The 14,772-nt window shown below is 36.7% G+C and overlaps 2 protein-coding genes across 2 annotated transcripts; both read right to left on the bottom strand.

Moving 5' to 3' along the window:
- Positions 1 to 6,190, bottom strand: fbxo4 (F-box protein 4). Its single transcript, XM_039680555.2, has 7 exons — positions 5,954 to 6,190; positions 3,651 to 3,883; positions 3,305 to 3,528; positions 3,110 to 3,185; positions 1,628 to 1,797; positions 1,292 to 1,476; positions 1 to 329 (listed from the first exon to the last, which is right to left on the bottom strand). Exons 1-7 carry the CDS (start codon positions 6,092 to 6,094, stop codon positions 246 to 248), a joined length of 1,113 nt encoding a protein of 370 aa, XP_039536489.2. The 5' UTR covers positions 6,095 to 6,190; the 3' UTR covers positions 1 to 245.
- Positions 6,191 to 8,208: 2,018 nt separating this feature from the next.
- rimoc1 (rab7a interacting mon1-ccz1 complex subunit 1) lies at positions 8,209 to 14,055 on the bottom strand. The gene is made up of 6 exons (XM_039680568.2): positions 13,869 to 14,055; positions 11,349 to 11,458; positions 9,603 to 9,749; positions 9,226 to 9,357; positions 9,026 to 9,140; positions 8,209 to 8,648 (listed from the first exon to the last, which is right to left on the bottom strand). The coding sequence occupies exons 1-6, from the start codon at positions 13,957 to 13,959 to the stop codon at positions 8,413 to 8,415; spliced, it is 831 nt and encodes a 276-aa protein (XP_039536502.1). The 5' UTR covers positions 13,960 to 14,055; the 3' UTR covers positions 8,209 to 8,412.
- Between the last annotated feature and the right edge of the window lie 717 nt (positions 14,056 to 14,772).

The raw sequence follows: 14,772 nt of genomic DNA, 5'->3' as shown, positions 1-14,772 counted from the left end.
AAAAAACAAATATATATATATTTTTTATTTCACTTAAAAAAAATAAAACAATTAAAATACAACATTAAGACAAAACAAAAGGTCAGTTGTTAAAAAGTGCAACCAGATCAGTTCAATTAAATATGTAGATAACTTCCATGGTATGACTTTAGCCACCACCAAAAGATGCATTTGTATCTTTTGGATCAAAAGATGTTTAAAAAGCATCTATAGTACATCCAGCAGTATAATGTCAATCTTGGTAGTTACAGCTTAACTCCAGACTGCCTCAGCAACCAATCAATGCCATCCAGCAGTCCTGTCAGTGTTTCTGCACTTGTGTCCTGAACCTATAGCATCACAAAACATATTGAAGCCTTATAGAACATTATGTTTTAGTTTTCATTAGACATTGGGGTTTTCTTTCGATTCAATCATGTATTTCTCTCCTGGAATGAAAAGCAGGAACAAACACACACACATACATAGTAAATGGTCAGGAAGAGCCTTTGAACTCTTTAGCATGGGCAATCAGTAAAACCCAAGGGAGGCTAGAATGATCACTGTCTTCAGAAAGACAGAGGGCCCTTTGACTTCCCAGGTGTTGTACCAATGTATTTCTAACCAACCAGCTAGATCTGGTTTTATTGGGGGGAGCGGAAATTTACAGGAGAAGTGACTTTGCAGAAGCTGTCTGGTTCAGGTCCAAAGCCTCCTTTAAAAGAATAAACATCTTTTAAAGCTACACTGTGTGATTTTTACCACCATCGAGTGGTGAAAAGGTATATGGCCATCCAGTGAATATTAGTTCCTGTTCCTCTCAATTCCGATTTCGTTTTAACACCTACGGTGGCCAATGTAGTCCAAGATTACCATGGCTTCCAGTTCGACCTCGTCCATGAGTGTAAACTCAAACGTAAATGCAAAAGGCGAAGCTTGAATTAACGGGCATGTCCCTCTTTGGCTAATGTACTTTCAAGATGGAGGGGCAACATGGCGACCGACATTAGAACCCCTTACCCGTATGTATTTTCAATGGCATATTATACACTCACGAGAATACTTTATTACTTGAACGAAGTAAATATACATTAATGAGCACACATTTTTGAAAGAACTAAGTGTTTTTAGCTAAGAATAAACTAAAAGAGTTACACAGTGTAGCTTTAAACTACAATTTGAATCTTGATGTCTCTTATGCTGTGATGCTGTTTGTTTGATTATTGTTTTTGCCAAATCTCACAATTCTTATCTCACAATTTCTAATTTCTTATCACAAATTATTTTCTAGATTTTCTGTCTGATGTCTTACCATCCAGGGGTTGGGCAGTGAGCTGAGGTGAAGCTGATGGGCAACGGTCACACAAGGTATTCTGCGTCTGTCTGCTGTTTCTCTAGACACACAGGAGAGCACCAGGATAGGGCGGAACACAGCACCCATTACAGGGTCTAACATAACCCTGATCTGGGCACTTTCCTCCTCCCACCCTCTGTCGGCTACTCCAATATATGAAAGAGAGATGTACAGTATAAACTGGAATATCACTTCATATCCTTACAGTGCTTCAGGCTAATTGTATAATTGTCAACATAACTAATTTAATGCATTGAAGAACAAGCTTCTAATTTAAAAGTGGGCACATCGTACCTCTTTCTGTCTCAGCATTTGCCACAAAGATGAATCCATTCATGGCTTGGCAAACTTGATTAAACATGGGCATGAGGCTTAAGGGCATGTTGGACTCGCTATCCTCCTGATAGACAAAGAGTTTACTGCGCAGACTGAGGTGCTCCAGGCGAGCTCTTTCTCGCTCCGTCCTAAATCCCCAGACACAGACTCTCATTCATACAAACTGGATTATGTGACACATTTACACTTTATCTCAGAATGATATTAATGATTTAAAATTTAAGCAAATAAAAACATGAGCAACTTAAACTACCATTCATAATGTTAAGATTTGTATCTCAAATAAATTCTGTTCTTTAGAACTTCCAATTCATTAAAGAATCCTGAAAAAATGTTTCCACAAACGTATTTAAAGGAGTAGTTCACTTAAAAAAAACTTCTTTTTTTTGCTGATAATTTACTCACCCCCATGTCATCCAAGATGTCCATGTCATTCTTTCTTCAGTCGAAAAGAAATTAAGGTTTTTGATGAAAACATTGCAGGATTTTTCTCCATATAATGCACTTTACTGGTAACCAAACGGTTCAAGGTCCAAAAGACAGTTTCAGTGCAAACTGTAAACTGTTCAAAGGGCTTTAAACGATCCCAAACGATGAATAAGGGTCTTAACAAGTGAAACAATCGCTCATTTAAAAAATAAATAACAAAGTTTAAGTTTTATAAGCTCAAATGGTCGCCTTGCTCTGTTCTGTGATGTGTGTTCGTTACTCTCCTGTTCGAATCTTTTCCTGAGTCAATTCGTTCATTTCATTCGTTGAATGAACCAAATGTCACGAAAAAAGATTTATTCATTTTGATAAACAAGTTCGAACAGGAGAGTCACGAACGTGCATCACAGAACAGAGCAAGACAAGCATTTGTGCTTATAAAACTTAAACTTGGTTATTATTTTTTTAAAATGAGCGATCGTTTCGCTTGATAAGACCCTTATTCATCGTCTGGAATCGTTTAAAGCCCTTTGAACAGTTTGCACTGAAATTGTCTTTTTGGACCTTGAACCGTTTGGATCCCATTGAAGTCCATTATATGGAGAAAAATCCTGGAATGTTTTCATCAAAAACTTTAATTTCTTTTCGACTGAAGAAAGAATGACATGGACATCTTGGATGACATGGGGGTGAGAAATTATCAGCAAACGTTTTTTTAAAAGTGAACTACTCCTTTCAAAATTGATAATAATAAGAAATGTTATTAAAATATAAAATAAAATATATTAAAATAAACTATATATATTATTATACTAAAATATATTAAAATAGTAGACCGTTATTTTAAATTGCAATAATATGTCACATTATTACTGTTTTTATTATATTATTGATCAGATAAATGCCTAAGATATTTATTTCAAAAATAAAGATTTAAAAGAAATCCTACCGACCCCCAGTAGTGTATATTTCTAACACTTCTGAATGAGAACAAACTATCCTCTTCCTTACCTGTTAGTCGAATATAAAGTCACAATATTGAATCTGTGCTGATCTTTGTCCAGAAAACTGATTCCTGATCCAATGCCTGAAAAAAAGAAAAAAATCCCATCAAGCAGGACAGCAGAAAAAGCAACCACAGCACACAACATTCATTTATTCAGTTAAATAACCAACTTGAATAAACTATAAGTAATTGCAGGGTACCATCAATCTGACGTTGAGGTATTCCTGCTATAGGAAGTACATCAGGGGAATTCATGATGGTGGTCATGAGAGAAATCTCTAACTGCTCAAGCCCCGGGCCGAACATGGCGAACTGTGGCTCTGCAACCGTTACGAAGGACTGGAAGAAGGAAGTCACAGACTCAAATGCTGCCCTGGGTTGGTGTCGCCACTGGTTTCGACAGGCCGGGCAGATGCGTAAATACCTGTGTGTGCCGTGCCAAAGATAATATATTAGTAATCTCCCAACACAACATAAACAGAGCTGCTCCCAGAGCTAATTATTTCCGATATCAAAGTGCCATCTGCCTCAGCGTTAAGCACTTACTCCGCCATATAATCAAACTGCATCTGAGAGTCATCCAGCACAGCTGAGCCAGTGAGCTTGACATGAGGCACTGATAAATGGTCAACTGACTGCCAGAGCGGCATATCACGCAACAGGAAGTACTTCCACAGGACAGGGTCTCGAACCATTGACCGCCAGTAGGTACTGGTGCCTCCCAGTCTGCAGAGGTCTTGCGGGGACAGGAAGGTCATAATGAGAAACTGCATGTCAACCTGTGTGTTTAAATAAGGAAGACAAAAATAAATAAATAAAATAACTGATTTTTATTTGAATATATTTTCTGGTAATTGTAAAACAGAATTTTTTTTAGTATCATTAGTCAGTGTCTCATGACCCTTCAGAAATCATTCTAATATGCTGATTTGGTGTTCAAGAAACATTTCTTATTATTATCAATGTTGAAAATGTTTTAAAATGTTTTTTTTTGATGAGTATAAAGTCGAGCATTGATATACAAATCTTTTGTAACATTACAAATGTATTTACTGTCACTTTAGATCGATTTAATGCAATCTTGCTGAAGTATTAATTACTCCCTATCTTCTGAACTGTAGTTTAAATAACACTAATAACAACAATGATAATTTAGAGACATGTTCCAGTCTGCAGTTTAGTCTAGTCTGCCTCCTTCCATGCTCCACCCAGTGGCTGTTCCACCTCTGCTGCTGCCTCATGCCTGGCTGAAATAGCCAATAGTGGTTATTTTAGCATGGAGGACGTGAGGACGGAGCTCAGAAGATTGTGGCTGGCAAGTCAGATGGACTAGATGGACTACCACCGAGGGTGCTGAAGGACTGTGCTGCGGAGTTGGCGGTTCCTCTGCACACACTCTTTAATTGGAGTCTCCAGAAGAGTCAGGTGCCGAAGCAGTGGAAGACATCCTGCATTGTGCCAGTGCCTAAGGGGGCGACCCCTTCCAGGGTCAAGGATTACAGACCAGTGGCCTTGACGTCTGTGATTATAAAGACCCTCGAAAGGCTCCTCCTCCGGCTCCTGGGCCCACACCTTCATCGAGCCCTCTCTTTTCTCGATGCAACAGGGCGGTATGTGAGGCTGAAATTTGTGAGGCTGAAGTGCATTTACCACCATCCAGCCTCAGATTCTGAGAGATAAACTTGAGAATTTGAGCATGGAGCCTGCTCTCATCAAATGGATCATCCTTTACATGACAGAGCGGGCCGGGCACACTACTTCAGAATGGGGAAGACACAGTGTCAGACAATGTGGAAACAAGCATTAGAGCCCCCCAGGGAACTGTGTTATCCCCTTTCCTCTTCACCCTATATACATCAGAGTGACTTCTCATAGAGAACATCATCATGCCATATACAAAAATATTCTGATGACATTTCATGACATGACATCTGATGTGGTGGCGGCTTGTGTGAGGGGAGGAGGCGAGGAGGAATACAGGACGGTCATCTCAAGAGTTGGTGACCTGGAGTAGGTGCAATGATCTCATCTTCAATACATCCAAAACCAATGAGATAATAGTGGACTTTGGGAGGCGTAAGTCAAATCATCTACCTGTGGTAATTGAGGGGGAGGGCATTGAGGTGGTCCAGGTGTACATCTATCTGGGAGTCTGGTCAGTACATGACTACATGTAAATGCATTGCAGCATACAGGAAAGGTCAGAGCAGACTTTTTTCAGTCGGTTGTGGCCACGCCAGTGCTTTGTGTGTTGTTCTATGCAGTGGTGTGCTGGGGAAGTTGTATGTCAGCCAGGGAGGGGAACGACTTGGCAAACTGGTTAGGAAGTGCGTGTTGGTGTTGGGGAGGGGGGTGGATCTATCTATCTATCTATCTATCTATCTATCTATCTATCTATCTATCTATCTATCTATCTATCTAGCTATCTATCTATCTATCTATCTATCTATCTATCTATCTATCTATCTATATGTAGTATACATACTACTCCTCTTACTTTTACTGCAGCATGTTGTGCACAGTATGGAAATTCTCTACATAAACACGTTTCAGAAAATGCACTTGACCATCCATCTCAAGTGTGATAAATGAAGCAGAAGTAATAATGAGTAATCAGATGTGATCTATTTTGTCTATTTTATTGTGTTCTATTTAAACTTTTGTTGTTGACATTTGTTGAATTAAATATACAAAGTGATGAGGTGATGATGTGGTAATGTACATTGACATGAATACAGTTTGCTAGTAAGCTAGTATTAAATTTCGAACATGTGCCGTCGTAGCCTGTGTACTTTTAATAAAGCGTCAGGTAAATAAATACTTATGAAATTCAAAGAATCGTGCCTTACCGACAGATTATCCAGAGAGGGGCACGTGACGTCATCAATTGTCCCCTGAACATCACTTTGCTCATCTTTTTGTCGTCTTGTATCAAAAAACCTATCTCTAATACTCCTAAGACTTTGTACGACTATAGATCGGCTCAGCATATTCTTGACACTTATTTGTAAACAATTTCTAAGACGGATTTCTATATATGTAACCTTTTTAATAGAGTAATTTGCTTTATTTCAGTACATGGTATTTCTCAGCTGTGCAATCTGAAGTATTCCTTTGGCTTTTCCCGGAACTGTCAAAGTTACACGTCTCTTGTGTTATGATCTGAGGCGTGTATGCAACGTCACATACATAGTGCATTTTGGGAATTGTAGTTTTGAAAACAAGACACTGCAATAGAAAAAACAAAAAATACAAAAAAAAAAAAAAACCAAACAAAAAACGACTAACTTACTAGGAGTGACACACAAAAAATAAAATAAAAAGAATAAGTTATCAATTTAACAATTTAAACATAAAAATGGAACAAATGAACTAATTATGAACTAATTTTTACAATGTTATTTATCTACATTTTAAATTATGCACATTTATTTTTCAACTCGAAAATGATTAATTTGAACACATTTTAAAATACTCAAACGTCTATTAATTTGTCTATTGAATTAATTAATTTCCATTATGTTTGAATTATTAAATTGATAACCCTATAATATTATCCATCTTGTGCCCGTTAGCCAAAGATTGCAATTAGTCACAATGTTGCAGATTTAGTTATAATTAATGACTTGTGTAGATCACTACTAGAGGACATTACTCATGAGCATATCAAACTACATCGGTTTCCTACGATGCAGAATTTATTACAGTGCCGCTTTATGCTTTCAAAGCATATTAGAGTAAGTTCAGATTTAATCAGTCTGTATCTAATATGTCTTTGCATTCAAATGAACAAATGCATCTTTTGGTTCCTCAATCTCACTTAAAATGTAATGGTGACCTTTTCTGTAGCAGCTCAAAGGCTTTAGAATGACCTTCCTCTGTCTATAAAACTATCTCCAACACTAATTGTATTTAAGAGTGTGCTATATTCTTTAGCATTCAAACTTTTTGTAAGTTGTTGTGAGTTATAACATGTTTCATTGGTTCTGTTTGTTTTTATTATTCAATTTATTCTTTCTGTACTAGACTTAGGTTCCACATTATGTTGTTGAAAATGCTTTAGAAATAAAATTCGAGTTGAAGGATACCTCTACAGAGCAACTACTGTATGTCTGACGTTTTTGGAAATCGCGCATGGAGAAAAAAAGCCCCACAGTATTAATGTTAATCACAACCACCCATTAGTCATCTTTTGTGTGTTTACTTCAAACAAGTGTACACATTCAACAAAATCATATTAACCAGTAAAAGGCACTAACATTATGTAGGGTAGCTAATTACCCCAAAACTGATAGCAATGTAAGCTTGAGATCACATTAAGCACATGTCTTAGTTTTGAAAATAAATATTGTCTTATGAATATTACACCAGCACCAAAAGTGTTTGCACTTTTCAGAACTCTCAAGCTGGACAGTTAAATAAACCGTTATGCTTTTTTTTAATTGCCTCACCTTGAAGCTTTATGAATGTTAGTTGTTACTATGTTAACATTACAAGATTAGCAATGAGGGTTATAAAATACAGATACAACTTGAGATCATTTGTCTGGAAACCTTTTGACAATCACTGGAAACATGAAGGCAATCAGCAACCTTTATCTATTAACACTCCAAATAACTTTTCTGGTATAACAACATCCAAATGCATGTGAAACCAAAATATCACTCGCACATTCACATTTCTTAACCCAAAATTTATTTCAATGAAGACATAAAAAAAAAAAAACTTCCTTTTAAAAAGAATAATGACCAAAAAGTTTAGCATTTTAAAAGTATACTATCAAAATATCCAAATTCCCATCTCTGAACATTACATCTGGTCAAAGAAAGCAGTAAAGATGTAACTTTGAATAAGTGAGCAGAAGAGGTGTCATATACAAAGATGTTATTAAAAAGAAAAGGTCCATAATTAAAAATGGTCACGAATACTTAAATATGCAACATATATCTGCATCTCCCCCTCATCTCATTTGTACCATTTCTTTTAACATATATAAATGACATATATAAATGAACTAAAAATAAATAAATAAAAATAAATAAAAAGTTGTGTGATGCTTCTCAGCTGGAATAACTGTTTCCTTAAACAAATAGTTATTTGTTTATATTTTACATTAGAAGTATTATTCCACATTCTCAGCGAAAACACACATCCAGAAAGCAAATCTGGACCGGAAGATAAGTGCCTTTTTTGTATTCAGTATTTTTCTTTTTTAATCTTTTTTGTTTGTTTAAATTTTTTTTTTTTTTTGCTAGCTTCAGAACAATGACATTTTGTGAACCTCCTCTCCTAAAAGCTCTCTCCAGGTTTACTGTAAAATACTAAGGATCTCCTTGGCATTCTCCGTGTTCCAGCCCTGACCCTGAAGTGGCCCCTCGCATGCCAGCACATACTTATGGAGGATTTGTGTGCCAATATCTCGGAAATGAAGCCTGTCCTCTTTGCGCTCTGTGGTGTCCATGCTGCAGTCCTCATATTTCACTGCCCAGAAACACATCTCACCAATGTACATCATTGTAAGCAAGTGAGTATCAGAAAAGATACCTATTGGGGGAAAGGGTAAAAAATGGAATTAGTCAAGAATACATTCTTCTTATTTTGATTAATACAAATGAATAAACTAATAAACAAATCTCGACACATATTTCCAATAAACCTCTGTTACTATGACTTCAAGAACTGTGTAATTTATTCTTGTATAGCGACACATCTTTCCGATAGAAAATCTCTTTGTAATTAAACAAATATTTGCAGATACTGCATTAAAAATCTGCATCCGCAGAGACAGATTTTGAAGTCAGTGCATACGCAATAACTGGCATGTCTGGAGATTTCAGTTCCCAAATTCGAAACAAAACGCCACAGAAATCAATCAATTGGTTTTCAGTTCTAGAACAGAAAGTACATTTGCGAAGATGTACCTTCTGCCAGAAAATTGGCGGTTGCAGAGTCATGAAAAACCACACCATCGTTCAGCTTGACTGAGTTCCTCACTTGCAACATTCTCATAAGGTAACGCACACCTTCTTGAAGACACTGTGAAGACATGGAGCATTGCAACACTTACTCAATTCATGGCCACTAAAACTGGCACTGTGGAGTTAGAAGTTGGGGAAAGAACCTTAAGGAATGTGGCTTTGTTCTTCTTGATCCACTGCTTGCGCTGGTGTAGTGTGTGGCAGTACATATATAATAATGCCCCACGCCTCCAGTATAGGCATTCCAGCAGCTCCAGTCCAAGCACAGACTGCACCTGAGACAAATCAGAAGATTCACACTAGTTACTCACAGAAGAGTCTATGCCAATTAAGCTCTGAAACTAGATGTCTGTGGGCGATCAATTACGTATACTGTGTGTGTTTAAGTAAAGAATATTTATTCTGAACACCCACTTATAGTGAAAACGTAAAAAAAAATGTATTGCTCAGGAAATCATCAGCAAATAATAACACCAATTGTTCCAAGAAAAGATCTTTTCCAGATAGGGAAACACAACACCTCTTGAGCAGGTACCAGTCGCCCTGCTAACACCTCTGGCTCTGTCAAGTCCTGTAGTAACTGCTGGATTTTGAAAGGAGAAGTGTCCTCAGGAAACTCCTGATCTACAAGCTTGTTTTCCTCGTAGAATGTAATGTCCAAGACAACCTGTAGACATGTGGGTAAAACAATTATTTTACCCACAATGATTGCATCAAAACAATGATTGCATCAAAATTAGGGTCTGCAGAGTTTTTAAAAAAGCCTCCAAAAATGTGTATTTTTTCACTCAATTTATCAGGCTTGGGCAAAACATGGTAAGTGCACATTTGAAGTTAATGTCAAAGTTCAAGATAATACTTTTTTTTTTTCAGAATGACTGAAGGATACACTACACATGATACAAACAGACAGACCAGCAAATTGATTGCAGGTAGAAATAAGTATACAAGACACGTGAGAGAGACAAACTAACATACAGTATCTACAAAATCTGTTTAAAGAAAGACAATAAAAAGACTGTTGTACCGATTCTAGGAAAATCTCCATATTTAATGAATTTAAAATAATGCCTGTAGGCTTTCCTTTTTGTGACTGGCTGAAATGAAATGCCAGATTACCTTTATTGCATAACCAAAACACAAATAATATCCAGAAGAAAAAAAAGTTATGCATAATGTGGAACTTTTTAACTATAAGCAAGCCCCAAAACACTGGGACTCTTATTATAAAATGTCTATGCCCTACTATTTCCAGCTGCTCATTCAAAAACATGAGATAATATATCCATTTACTATAATCTACACCATATTAAAATATAAACATCATAATGTAAACACAGTCATAATTCAGCAGTAATGTGCGATCACTTGGCATAAATGGGTGGCATTCAATGATTGTGAATTACTTTGAAACCACAAGCCTGTAGAATGTGCAACAGTGCCATGTTTTGTCATTTATTTAACTTTTACGGTTTAATTATCACATTAGGTCATAAGACCGCCTAAAGTGTTATTTTAAGGGTTAGCTCACCAAAAAATGTAAATGATTTCATTCGTCCCAAGACCTTAAGACCTCTGTTCATCTTCGCAACACAGTTTAAGTTATTTTAGATTTAGTCTGAGAGTTTTCTGTCCCTCTATTGAAAATGTGTGTATGGTATATACTGTCCTTGTCCAGAAAGGAAATAGACACTATTTCAGTAGTCCATGTGTCATCAGTGGGTTAGTTAGAATGTTTTGAAGCATTGAAAATATATGTTGGTCCAAATATAACAAAAACAACGACTTTATTCAGTATTGTCTTGTCTTCTGGTTCTTTTGTCAATCCGCGTTCAGTGACGCTGATGATGTAAGATGCTGCTGAGCCCGAGCTTCATTTACAGTCTCTGAGGTAGATGCAAACTGCATTTTGGAAGACTTGCATTTTATTTCCTTTCTGGACAAGGACTGTATACTGTACATACATTTTCAATGGAGGGACAGAAAGCTCTCAAACTAAATCTAAAATATCTTAAACTGTGTTACAAAGATGATTCGGGCAGGCTGACAATATAAAGGTTACAGTTTGTGCCACAGTGCCATACAATATAGCAAAAATGATATTGATATAAAAAAAATGATATTTAAATGATATTCAAATACTAATAAAAACAATACAATATGTCCATGTTATTAACTGTATTATTCATACATTGAACATGTTAATATATGATTAGGCTATGCTTATGAAAATTCTGCAGTGTGAGATGTGTGTTATGTGAAATACCTGTGTATAATCCTGCAGAAGTTTAGGGAGGCTGCTGCTCTCTCCTCCATGTCTATAATAGGTTTTCAACTTGTCTAGTATGGAAGAGGCATTCTGTAAGTAGTCATCATCTAGGAAGAAAAAAAAAACAATAATATATAACAGAGAGGGCATTCAACAACATAATTTACATTTGGATGTATAAGAAAAAGAGATAAGGTTATATTGTTCTGGCAAAGCTTCGGTCCTAAATGACTGTGGAATCAGGCTTTATATCATTGTCCAATGTTCATAAAAAGAAAATATTAATTATTAGCCATTTTAATGAGTGTAAATCTGTAATAAGATACCTGAAAGACAGCTTTTGGTACAAAACAACAAATAGCAACATTTAAAGGGGTGGTTGATTATGATAGTTAGTGTGTAATGTGGCTGTTTGAGCATAAACAACATCTGAAAGTTACAACGCAGGAGGTACGGAGCTGCTAACACACAGACTCTTAAAACTTCGCCCACTGTGTCGGGATCTGCAGCTCATTTACATTTAAAGGGCCAGAAACAAAACGGTGTGCTTTTGCTAACCCTCAAAAAGTGACAACTTTAACATGCTATATAAAAATATCTGTGAGGTATTTTGAGCTAAAGCTTCACATACACACTCTGGTGACATCAGAGATTTATTTTACATCTTGTGAAAAGGGCATTATACTACCCCTTTAATGTCACAATGACAAAGATGTAACTAGTGGCGCTTTTCCACTACACAGTACCAGCTCGACTCGGCTCGCCTTTGTTTGGTTTTCCATTGTGTAAGAGTTGTACCTGCTTTCGGGTACTTTTTTTTGTATCAAGCGAGCGAAGGAGAGCTGAGCCGATATTACAATGTGACGTGAAAACAATGCTGTCTGCTGATTGGTCAGAGCGAATCATCACCATTCGCGCGCACCATTGCACGTGCCAGATGGAGTATCCAGAATAACCCCACCATTTTTAAATAGTTTGGCCAGAGTTACTAAACTTACAATTATCACTATGCCAACTCGGAAGAATACGCCGTGGCCAAACGAAGAGGTGCAGACTTTACTTTGTTTGGTTGCCGAAGAGAGGATCCAGCAAGAGCTTGATAGGGCAATGAGGAATGAAAGGCGTCGCTATGACGACCGCGTACAATTCGGGCAGTACTGTCTGCTATGGAAAACAGAGTGAAAACCAAGCCGAGTCGAGTTGGTACTGGTAAGGGAAAAGCGCCATAGCACTGTAAAAATAACTCTGCCCTCTGCCTGAAAAGAGCTTGTTTAAAATCTTATGGGTAATTTGCTCGGTTTTATATAGCCTCCCGAGAATCATATTACTTTAATAGAATCTTATAAAGTCACCATGAAATCAAAACTTTTAAAAGTATTTAATTATTATTAGGAGTTTTATTATTATCTTTTTTTTTCTTGTTCGAGAACCCTTTTCACCTCGATATACGTAATGGGGAAAAAAAGTCGTCATGAAACGGAAGCTGTGATAATCTTTTCTTCCTTATAGTGACATATACAAGTGAAAAGGCTTCCTGAAAAAAAAAAAAAAGGCAGTCCGGTACTTGATATTGTCCATCAGGAGTTGATTGGATGGTTGTTGTTTTGTGATTTACAGGTTGTACCACCTTCATGCCAGTAAACACATCATCAGAGAAGGGAAGAAATGTTATTGCAAGAAGAGGGGGGGGAAGTTATTTTGATTAAAGATTACGAGTACACATTCATTTATATAAAAAATTAACCATGTGCACGGATAGATCATTCATAATAAATGATAAATATAATACATAATATGACGTTTTAAAAATTTTATTTCATGGTGACTTCAAAGACAAGAATGCATTAGTATGTATGTAAACTACATGTGACTATCAGGTTCTAAAAGACCAGTGCCTTTACAGTAATAGTGCAGCAATCAGCAACATTTTAGATTTTCAGACTATGACTGTTGAATATTTTTTATATGATATGACCTTTTGCCTGACTGCTAAAAAGATTGATTGTCCGTTACATTCCTTTTAGCGTTTCACAATTTGTAATATAAGGACGTTGGAAAGATATGCTAGTTATGGCTAACGTTACACCTATAATATTACCTTAAAATAACTAAAGCTACGTATACAGTGTTTTATTTAATGCATGCATTATTGTGTTCTGTAAACTGCACGACCACATGCGAATTCACTTCATGCAAACAGCATCTAAACTAACGTTAGCTAGTCAAACATTTGAAAAATTACAGCACACAACAAACATGATTTGCCTTTTAAAATACCGCACGGTTTCGAATGACTAGTACGATGCTCTTGTAAACTAGTTAGTCAAACATGCCCCGTATAAACAGGGTTATTGAATGGAATGGAAATATTTGTTGTGGTTCGCAGGAATGCTAACGCAGAGCGGCTAAGCTAACTAGCTAACGATGACAACAACGGGCTGATTCGCCCAACTAACCTCACTTTCTATAATAACGAGAATCTGGTTTTACACATTTGACGCCACGATTCCCGGTTACCTGGTTTCTCGGTTCGAAGTGTGGCACACTTGTTATCTAACTCAAAAATCCTCCTCTCCAGCTCGACGCTTCGTCTGTAGTCGTCGGCCATGACTGCAAACGACAGTCACGTGACGAGCGCGCGATTGCTCACGTGCGGGGGATTACTGGGATGTTTTGTTCTTTCGTTTCATTCATAAATGGGACCCCTGGCACTTACTTTCAAACAGAAGCTTACTTTTTCCACCCGTATCCAAATTACCCCAAATTACAATATTTGGTGTTTGATAACAGTGAATTGAAATTAATGTCGTCGGCAGTAGTGATGATGGGAAGTCCGATTCATTTCTGCGAATCGGTTCTTTTGAACAATTCAGTTAAAAGAACCAGTTCAAAGAAAGATTCATTAATTATTTTCTGTTATGACGTAATTATGCACCACGTGCCTTTGTGCTCATCATTCTATTGATGAATGTATCTTGTATAATTTTATTTGTTTTTATTGTATTTTGTAAGTCTGCATTCGGCCTGGCTGTTGTCATTGTTGTCATTTTTCTTTCTTCTCCCTGTTATTGATTGTTATTCTATATTGGAACTATTTGTTTAAATAGAAACCTACTCTATGAAATAAAATTATGAGTAGTGTATACACATTTAGAATATTTTTTTTTTCCTAGTTACATAAAAAAAAATACTAGAATTAATTTACTTTACTGCTTGACTGAAATCAGTTTTATGTGGGTCGTTTATAAATGCTGTACGCTTAAAGCAAATACTGTTGGTCTGTTCACTGAGTTGCTTTATCTGGACCACTGAAAGTCGGTCATGTACTAAAATTTCTGGTGATTAAAGTGAGTTGTTGAATCTGGAACCACTCCGAAAGATTCAGTACGGTACTGAAATGAATCATCCAGACATGTCTGAT

Source organism: Pimephales promelas, chromosome 14 (genome assembly GCF_988280905.1).
Source record: "Pimephales promelas chromosome 14, fPimPro1.hap1.1, whole genome shotgun sequence".
NCBI lineage: Eukaryota > Metazoa > Chordata > Actinopteri > Cypriniformes > Leuciscidae > Pimephales > Pimephales promelas.
The sequence above is the reverse complement of the archived record's forward strand: the minus strand, read 5'-3'. Positions and strand labels throughout refer to the sequence as shown.

What these genes read in the sequence shown, in the direction of transcription:
- fbxo4 (XM_039680555.2), bottom strand. Translation starts at nt 6,094, where the DNA reads ATGCTGAGCCGATCTATAGTCGTACAAAGTCTTAGGAGTATTAGAGAT. An exon ending in CCTCTCTGGATAATCTGTCG is followed by an intron (nt 3,884 to 5,953) that starts GTAAGGCACGAT and finishes TTAAACACACAG; the next exon opens with GTTGACATGCAGTTTCTCAT. An exon ending in ACTTTATATTCGACTAACAG is followed by an intron (nt 1,798 to 3,109) that starts GTAAGGAAGAGG and finishes CTGGGGATTTAG; the next exon opens with GACGGAGCGAGAAAGAGCTC.
- rimoc1 (XM_039680568.2), bottom strand. Translation starts at nt 13,959, where the DNA reads ATGGCCGACGACTACAGACGAAGCGTCGAGCTGGAGAGGAGGATTTTT. An exon ending in ACTTCGAACCGAGAAACCAG is followed by an intron (nt 11,459 to 13,868) that starts GTAACCGGGAAT and finishes TTTTCTTCCTAG; the next exon opens with ATGATGACTACTTACAGAAT. An exon ending in TTCTGCAGGATTATACACAG is followed by an intron (nt 9,750 to 11,348) that starts GTATTTCACATA and finishes ACATGTCTACAG; the next exon opens with GTTGTCTTGGACATTACATT.